This window comes from Daphnia pulex, chromosome 10, assembly GCF_021134715.1.
Source record: "Daphnia pulex isolate KAP4 chromosome 10, ASM2113471v1".
Taxonomy (NCBI): domain Eukaryota; kingdom Metazoa; phylum Arthropoda; class Branchiopoda; order Diplostraca; family Daphniidae; genus Daphnia; species Daphnia pulex.
In genome coordinates this window covers 10,385,631-10,395,323 of record NC_060026.1, presented here as the reverse complement: position 1 = coordinate 10,395,323, position 9,693 = coordinate 10,385,631, and the positions used below count along the sequence as shown (strand labels likewise).

Genomic DNA, 9,693 nt, shown 5'->3' with positions numbered 1-9,693 from the left:
GGACCAACCAAAGCCAAGGATATGGTTTTATCACCTTCACGACAGTCAAAGCAGCTCAAGAAGCCGTCAAAATTGCAATGTTTTGATGATTTGGCTTGAATTTCGTCACAATTTATGTATTAGGTAGATTTAGTAATTTTTTTTTTAATCTTAAATTTAATTTTTTTAAATTTGGTTTTGTGATGACTGCTGACTGGATGGTCTCAACTGGATGTTTTTTTTACCTGAGTCGGACAATCTTGTTTAAAAGTCAAGATTCTTTTAATTTCTTGTTAGTTTTTTTTCTTTGAAGGCAGAAGAGAGGAAACGAGATTTAACTGTTTAGTCATTCCAGAAATTCTATTCAATGCAAACATTAACGGCGGTGATTGTGTTACTTTTCACCAATACGGGTTAACAAGTTGGAAATGAAAGACGAGCGTATCTTGAAGTTTGACGTTAGTGTCCCCAACCTCCGACTGTTCTTGGATATATTCCTACGTCAAAAAATAACATCAAAATAATGCAGGAATGAAAAAAAAATGCAGGTAACACTACGTGACACAACCCCCCATTTTATCTTTCCTTCAGAAACCGTTTCCTTCAAAAACGTGTTTTAGTCCCCTTCTTACTTTTATAATTTTGATTTATTTTAGAAAATTTTCGTCTTACGCTGACTTTCCCCAACTTTTCTAGTTTTCTCGAGACTTGAAGAGAGTGAACCCCACTCGTTTTCCCTTCAATAAAATTTTCAAACATATACCTTTACTTCATTGTATACCTTATATTTCTTTTTCTTTTATAAGCTGGTCTAATGGAAGTAATCCTTTACCGTTTTCCAGGCGATTCATGGAAAAACCGAAGGTTCTGTTTCCTGTAGAATGATTCGGCAGTCGGCTTAGTTAGCCAAAAGACAACTAACAACAATTTTTGGCTCCAATGCCGTCGTCGAGGTGGTCCGGTCCACAAGAAGAACACCCACAAGAGGGAAACGCACAGGTGAGGAACGCACAGGACGGAAAGGAACGCAAGACTTAGTTTCACAGACGGACACCTTGCGTGAATTAAATTGATTTCGTTAGGGAAGGACTCAGATGGTTTAGGTTTTTTCGTTTGGATGAACTGAATTGATAATTTCCCACCATCCAACACAATTTTTTCCATCTCATGTAACGTTAAGTAGCCTTGACCTATCTGTGATGCTTCTTCTATCCCCTTTAGGCTTCATCTAACATACCTTCAACCTTTTTATCTTCAACTTGCTGTTTCCTGTATAAATTAACGATAAATACCTGTGAAACTATGATTTTCCATCCTTTCATGCTCTATTTCCTCCAATTTTTTCTTGATGAGAGCGTTCCCCTTTTTTAATTAGTCAATACCTTGTTGTATTAACATATAATTTCTACTGCGGCGTTTGTCACGAAAAACACGGAATCTTTTTGTAGCCACGAAAAGATTCAAAGACAAAATGATTTTGGGGCTCTTTGTGATCTCTGTGGATTCGTGGTTGAAGATTTCTATTTAGTAGTGTTAAGTAGTTATTATTAATTACTGAATTGATTAATTTTATTAATTAATTTTATTATTTATTTTAGTTTGCCTGAGCAGATCGGAATTCCCAAGATTCTGAATCGAGAAATTCCAACCTACAAAACTATTCACCCCTTCTCGAGGCAGATTTGGAATAGCCACTTCTGTCAACCCGAAGAGGCCTGGTAAAGTCGAAGTACTGGATACAGTTCATTCCTACGTTGTAAATGTCAAAAGAAACCAGAGAACATTTGGAGGTCCTCCTCTAGCGTCCACCTAAGAGTTACAAAGTAAGTTGGCCCAATCATTTATTATTTTATTATTATTATTATCATTATTATTAACAAAAGATGAAGGTGAGAGTGACGAACGTCCGACGTTAGCTATTGAAAGAATGCAGTTCTTTTTTTTAATTTTTTTGACATTTTCTTATGAAATGTCCAAACTCTAGCACAATATTGATGAGTACGAATCAAATGCTATATATCTGACTTTCACGTGTGCGATTTTCGGGAGAGAGGTGCAAGACATCGGAGAGTAAGTGTTCTTACTCTTTTGCCTTGGGGGTAAAATTAGGTTTTTTAATAATTGATGTTTTTGATTGATTGTATTTTTTAATAGGATGGTTTATCGGAAAAACCAAATTTAAAAACAGGATTATCGTGGTAACTTCTACGTCTTGGTTGACCCAACTGACCATATTGAAGTAAGTTTGCAATACACAACAATAACAAAATAATTTTCTTCATTTTCAGTTTTAAATTTTTGAACCTTACAGAATAATGTTCCAGCTGAGCTGTTAGCATTGAAGTTGCTATATTGGAAATGAAGTCGTTCTTGATGTTGCTGTCGAAGCTGTTGATGATGTTGAATAAGCTGACCATCCTAATGAATTTTCTGACGGTCTTGAACCTGCTGTTGGTCTTGAAGAGGCTGCCCATGTTCAAGCTCCTGCTGATTTTGAGATGCCCCTCGTGATTAGATTGCTGATGTTCTTGAACTTACTGGTGGTGAATCTCACGTTGAAATTTTCGTTGACGACGAATCTAAACCCGCAGCTGTTGAAGCAGCCATTGTTAAAGCAGTCCCCGTTGTTGAAAACACCCCAGTTTGGCGTGTGCATTTGATGCAGTTCAGGCCTTCAGGGTAAAAAAAAGTTCATTCATTTTTTTCATTTTTTTATTCTTTTGTTCACTTCGAACATAGGTATAATACCTTGAATGCTAAGTCTGCCCTCAATGTACATACACTCTTCGGGTTGAATATGACAGTATCGCTGAAGGCCAAACTTAAGCTGTAACGTAAGCTGTAACTCGACAAAACCTTGCCGCGGTCATATTCCCAAATTAATTTTTTTATGATAAATCTTAAGTGAAATCATAATCATCTGCTGACCATTAGACCACCATTGACATATACATTCCAACCATTGGCTTATGTCATCATGTCATTAAAGTGTTTGATGCTGTTGAGCATTTAATTTTTCAAAATTTCGATTTTTCTGAAAATTCATTGTTGACTTGACGGGGATTTGATCCTCAGTACTCACATGAATGGCAGCCTGGGTTGCTGACCATTATATCACCGTTGACATGGTAGCCGAGTGGGAAACATGGGAACGTATGGGGGGGGGGCCTAGGTAAACCCCCCTTTCACTGACCCCTCTCCTATGGGTACGCGCCACTACCCCCCCCCCCCCCCGCTCAACCTCCTTTCTGGCCGGCTTGTGCTGCGCGTCAGCCCCGTAAAACTTGAAACTTTGAAAGCGTTTTACGGGCAATCCCGCCCATTTGCACACCCTAAACCCCATGTTAAAAATGATCAGCGTAACGAGATCTACAACCCTGTACCTTTCGTTTTTCGATATTACAAAACCTGTCTTCCTAGGGAAGAGCCGCGTTTAGCTCCCTAGGGAAGAGCCAAACGTTTATAACTAAAAAAAAAATAACACTCACCCGAATTTTTTATATGTTTTTGAAGACATACTAAGCTATACAATGTGTAATTTTCACGGAAAAAAAGTGTCAACAACTTTTCTAAGAATTTTCAAAAAAGAGATTTTGACGAGATTTTGATTTTGACACTTTTTGCATTTTATGGAATTTTTTAATTTTGTCTACTTAAGTTAGGATAACCATCTTTTGTAATATTATGATCGAATAAAAAATGAAAAAAACTTGTGAAGTCATCCCTAGCGCGTAGTTCAAAGTAGGGTGGTTTTAGCGTTCGGAAAGATCGATGGTGCTGCCACCTGGGTCGTCCGATTTCGACGCGATTTTTTTCTAAAATTAAGTTATAATTCCCTTAACACATTCTGATCAATATTTTCCCCTTATTTTAGTTTAAAATACAAAAAATTGTAATTAAAATGAATACAGTAACAGCAGGGTACGAAAAATATAAATCAATGCCACGCCCACCAATCCCCTTATTTTTCAAAATCCTTCGACAAAAAGTCTTATTTTGACTTATATTTAAGATTTATCATAAAAAAATTAATTCGGGAATATGACCTCGGTTTCGGCAAGGTTTTATCGTTTTGGCTTGGAATGTCCCATTGTTTCGTTATTTTTTTATATTTTTTTAAATTGATATTGCCTGTTTTATTATGGCATTGTAGAAGAGGGGATTATGGGTTAAATAAAAAAACTAAAATGCAATACATTTTTGAAGTACTTAAGTTTAATATTTACCGGAGGGTTTTGATCAGTGACTAATACCATAGTTATGAACAAAGTTCATGAGAAAAATTGAAACTTATTCTTGCAATTACTTTTAGTTGTAAACTTGTAATTTTAATGTATTTAGGTTAAATATTAACTTGAGTACTTGACTCCACCAGGGGTATGGAGAGAAGAAATATGAAATTGTCTTTGTTTATAAGTTGGTGGAAAATCGAAAAAAAACCTCAGTATGCAACTGTATGGTTTACTTGTAGCTTTAAAATATTTTACGCAATCTACCCTGTTCGCATTCTGTTCAACATTGTTCTGAGATTATCAGTGGCAATTACTGCTTGAATTTGAATACAAATATTTTTTTTCTCAATTTAGGACTTATTTTTCTTATAGGAATTAGCCCGTAACAGATTTAAAACGGCAATCGGTCGTACTTGAACGAATTAAATTCTATAGTAGACGCGCAGATAATATTAAAACTCGACTGTACCTTAAACTAGTGCGTATTGGGGTCAGTCTGTTTTAGAAAATCAATGAAAAGACTTGTAAATACGCTGGCTTCACTTGTAACCTCGACACGACCTTCAAGTGCGACTTGTGCAGTTTTGACGAAATATTTTCAACGCTGGCGAGTGGCGACGGAAGATAACAGTCACATCAAACCACAGTATCAAAGACTCGTGAGTATCATTTTCGAACATGTATTTATGTTTGGATTTTCCCAGCATTTTAAAATATTTAATAGGAATAGAATAAAATAAAACTGCCACTTTAAATTGGCCATCTCTAACAGACCGAGGAAAAGTGTGGAGAATGCTGTGGGCCGTTTGTTTTTAAAAATGGTCCGGCGAATTGTGCGACAATATCAAACTGCTATCGAAAATACAGCGCAGGGCGGTTGGTGAGTGTCGGATCAAAGAACGTTCTGTAAAAAATTGATTTAAATATAAAATGTGTAAGCGCTCGAGATTAATCTAAAGTTACTGTATGTAATATATAATACATTTTATCCCTGAGAGATTTTCAACTTGATTGAAAATCTAGAAGGCTTTTAGCGGCATAAATGGGCGGGGAGGAACACAGGGCCAAAAACTATTATTTAAACCCAAGGGAATCAATGGCGCTCTGTGATTGGCTGAATAACAGTTTACAAACTGTGGAACAGGTGTGGCTCGCATGAATTGACGTGAGCCCTTGGCGTTAACTTTATTCGATTCCTTAGACGTTTGTCCAACTAACGCGCAAAAGTTTATAACGATAAGTCAAGTTGTTAATTAGTTACGAATTGTTGAAGGTGCAAAAGGGGCGGGAAAAAACGTTTTTTAAAGCTGCGACTCATATTCCAAGTTTGTTTGTTGTTGCGTGAATTCCTTCCGATTCCCCATCAAATTCTTCAAATAATGTGCTAGATTTTATCTCAACATCTGATTTGGTTGATTTTACAAGAATATTTATATGTGTGAAATGGGAGGAGCAAAATTGTGGGAGGAGTTTCATTGACAGAGTGTGATACGGACTATTTCGTGATCTGGCAATGCAGGATATTACATCACAAAAAAAGAACAGGACAATTAATTACGCCTGCTAGTTTCGCAGTACCTACGAATCATTTAGTCGAAATCGAATAGCCGGTGTTATTATCGCTATTAGTATTATGGAAAAATCAATAGATGATTTGGATTTATTTCATTTTGGACAATCGGAGGTATATAGTAAAAGAATCTTTTTCAAGTCTATAGAATCATCAGTGAATAGTAATTTTTTTAATACGAACGACCCTCACAACAATAAAATCTCGAAGGCCGACACGCAGTGGCATTTTATTTGTATATTTTCTTGGTGTTGGTATATTATCTTGTTTGAAAGAATCGTGAATCTGTTGTTATACCCGGAGTAGGTTCTGTTTATAAAACCATGGCGGGAATATTGGATGACATTTCTGCTTTATCGTCTACACGACGCTGGACTTCGAAATCAAATGAATCTGCATAATTTTTCTGTATGAATACGCAGTTATTCGTGAATTCCCGCTTAGTTTGAAACGTACGTCAAAGTGCCATACAACGAAATTTACTGTTCCCCAGCCTCATCTATAAATTAATTCTTTTCAAGTTTCTTTTTCATTCTTGGATGGAAATGGCTACGAAATCGATTGTAAGGTACATTTTATTTGTTTCGGTCATTTGCTGCAACTGCCAATCAGACAAAAACCCAAAAACAAACAACCCTGGCGGTTCTTCTTCTTGGGCGAAACTGCAAATCTCAGCGGACACGTTAAGTTCTATGAAGTACGGCAACTTTCTCATTGAAATTTACGAACACGCCAATAATCACAAGCAAACGACAACAGCCAGCCAGAAAAAATATTTCTACGCTCCCATTGCGCTGCTGGACCACAAAAGTGCCGTTAGTTCTTACAACAACGTTACGAAACAGCCAGAGATGAGATTTCGCATTGAAATGTGGAACGACAAAGTCCAAAATGAAGTGGTCAAACATTTAAACAAATCTAACGGCCAAGAAATACAATCCGATAATGTGAGAGTTATTCCCTTGGAGAAGGTCATTCTTGCCACCAAAAGAGCCACAGTTGATTATTCGCTATCGCCAGAGTGGACAAATTATGACAAGAGCAAAACTTTAAGACTGTCTCTATCGTGTAATGACCAGAAAATCTGCGACGAACTGGCCAGTCAAATGCGATCGAATCCCGAACAATTTGACCATTTGAAACTCCTGTACAGTTTATCATCGCAGACGTCACAAACCAAACAGACGGCCATCAGCATCGACAGCGTCACTTCCGGTCATTTAGTCTCGACTCTTTTACAGAAATTCGGAGACAAGAAAGAAATTTTTCTGACGGCCAACGACGAGAAGAAAATGTTGTCGGAAACGGCCACCAACATCCGAATGGACACATTTGACGACTACGAGGTCGGGTCGCCTGATACGGAATCTCAAATTTCAAAAATTTTAAAAGGTTTGCTGGTCACGTCCAGAACGACAATAACTAAACAAAGCGACAAAATGTGGGACTCTGTTTTCTGGAATGACGACAATTATCGGCCGGACATTACGACGAAAACTTTAAATGAAATCCTCACCAAACTGGACAAGGAAACTCAAAAGAAATTGGCGGATATGTTTCAGGAAGCGGAGAGGCAGTCTGAAATAACAGAAAAATTAACTTCAAGTAATAAAGACGAGGAGAAAAGACGTGAGGAACAAGTTCGTCGTGAAAATCAATCGAAAGATGCAAATGAAAATGAAAGGAGAAGATCACAAGCAACGGACCAAGGGCAATCCAGCCGCAATAAATCCCGGGATGACAAATCGAATACAAACAAAGTTGACACGGAAGTCGGTGGCGGTGGGTTGGTCTTTAGTTTTAACGCTAAACTCGCAGTAGAAAATAGTAACACTCACAATACCGAACGAGAAAACGAGAAGAGTGAAAACGCCAAGAAAAGTTCGGATGAACACGACAGAAAGTCAGAGAATAAAGAAAAAATCCAGCACAATTTCGACTCAAACAGTTGGGCTGACATGGACAGAATCAGTTCAACAATTTCAGGGAAAATGGCAAACGATTCCGATCGTTCCCGGCGGGTAGAAATTTCAAAAGAAGAAATCGCAAAATTATTAAAAGAAAGTAAAGACCACGTCCAATGGGACGGAGAGAAATTTGTGCCCAAACCGATGCAACAAAGCCGAATCAATTTGGGCAAATTTCGTGATTCTCAATCGTTTCAGAATAAAAACGTCGGTGTTCGTTACACGACCGCCGAACTGTCGGCACCGATAAAATTTTTAGAACACACAGAATTGACCGTCACTGACGAATGGAATCATTTAAAGGGCGAACTCAAAGGTTTGAAAAAAGAATGACCAAACATTCGATTAAATTATTAACAAATAATTATAATTGAATTTCAGCCACCACTGAGCTGTTGAGAGCAACTGTGAATAATTTGGTTATAACGAGAACGGAACTGAAAAATGCGAAGAACGATTTAACTAAAACACGAATTGATTTCACTAATAAATTAGAAGGTATTTTTAATTATTCGAATTATTTTATATCTGACGAAAACTGCATTTAAATTTTGTGTACAGGGACTAAAAAGGAGTTGGAGAAAACGAAGGCCAATGTTAATAGTTTATCTTCCCAGTTAAATGGTATTTAATCGTTTTTGGCCTACTAGAAAAAATGTTATAAGAAATTTTTTTCAAGTTAATTAGAACTCAAACAATTTTTATCATTATAATCTACAATCTCATAATGCCTTAAAATATTCCATTTGATTGTGTTTTTATTAATACAGAAACTAAAAAGGAGTTGGTGAACACGAGGGCTGATTTAGTGATTTAACCAAAAACCTCGATGGTTTATTTTCAAAATTAAAGGGTATTTTACCTTATTTATATTTTTTTTAAATCATATATATCTGAATCCAAAAAATTTTCGTAAAATAAATTTAGCGACTGAAAAAGAATTGGCAGAAACGAAAATAACGACCAGAAATTTGACAATTTGTCAACTGAACTCAAAAGTAAATCTTACGAATATTGAACGAAATTGAGAGAAATTGAATTAAATTTTGTTATCTTTGATTGTGTAGTGAATTCAAATCAATTGCGTCAAGATCTAAAAGTCGCTGAAGAAAATCTGAAAAAAGATCTGACAGGTAAAAATAATTATGTTTTATTATTATAAATTGATTTAGTTTTAATCGAATGAAATGGTTCAGCAACCTCAGCCGGCTTGGAAAATTTGGCTTCAACGAGAAGCGAATTAGGCAGCACCAAATCCGCCGTTGCGGATTTGGTGACCAAATTAAATGGTAAGAATATTTTAAATGAATTGTTTTATAATACACGATTAAAATAATTGAATTTCCTTTTCAATAGCCCGAACAAGTGAAATAGTCAAAACTGGTCGAATGCCAAATTCGTGTGCGGATCTACAACGAACGGGACATAAACTGAGCGGATTCTTTTCCGTCAAAGGATTAAAGAAGATGGAAATGATTTACTGCAACTTTTTGCCAATCAAAATGGTACGTCATGTTTTAATTTCATTTGTCATTGTTCATCTAAATCTTTTGTTTACAGACAAACAGAAATGGATCGGATACGCCGACGTCAAATCTGCGCCCGTCCATTTCTACGTCCAGAGAAATTCTAATTTTAACACAACTGGAACTCCGATTCCGTTCGATTTGGCGCGGGTGAACGAGGGAAACGCCATAAATTTGGCATCGGGAAAATTCACGGCACCGCGACCGGGAATTTATTTTTTCTCTTTCACGGGAACGGCGCGTCTTAAATCTTCATCTAATGTTTATTTTATTTCTAATCTTTTTTTGAACGGGAATCAAATCGGGGCGAGTGTTGTTCACGAGCAAAACGGCCCCGTTGATCAATATAGTCCGTTGACCCTCCAGTCGACGCTGAACTTGAAAAAAGGCGATCAACTTTGGCTGCAGATTTCTTATAA

At 36.8% G+C, this 9,693-nt stretch overlaps 1 protein-coding gene across 1 annotated transcript; it reads left to right on the top strand.

Moving 5' to 3' along the window:
• The first annotated feature begins 6,209 nt into the window (after positions 1-6,209).
• Positions 6,210-9,451, top strand: LOC124205001. Its single transcript, XM_046602277.1, has 9 exons — positions 6,210-8,064; positions 8,130-8,246; positions 8,310-8,372; positions 8,519-8,601; positions 8,676-8,746; positions 8,816-8,881; positions 8,945-9,037; positions 9,105-9,253; positions 9,309-9,451. The coding sequence occupies exons 1-4, from the start codon at positions 6,321-6,323 to the stop codon at positions 8,563-8,565; spliced, it is 1,971 nt and encodes a 656-aa protein (XP_046458233.1). The 5' UTR covers positions 6,210-6,320; the 3' UTR covers positions 8,566-8,601; positions 8,676-8,746; positions 8,816-8,881; positions 8,945-9,037; positions 9,105-9,253; positions 9,309-9,451.
• The last annotated feature ends 242 nt before the right edge of the window (positions 9,452-9,693 follow it).

Excerpts from the sequence above, each read along its gene's own strand:
- LOC124205001 (XM_046602277.1), top strand. The coding sequence starts at position 6,321 with ATGGAAATGGCTACGAAATCGATTGTAAGGTACATTTTATTTGTTTCG. Across the intron at positions 8,247-8,309 it reads TTTCACTAATAAATTAGAAG|GGACTAAAAAGGAGTTGGAG; the intron begins GTATTTTTAATT and ends TTTTGTGTACAG. Across the intron at positions 8,373-8,518 it reads TTTATCTTCCCAGTTAAATG|AAACTAAAAAGGAGTTGGTG; the intron begins GTATTTAATCGT and ends TTATTAATACAG.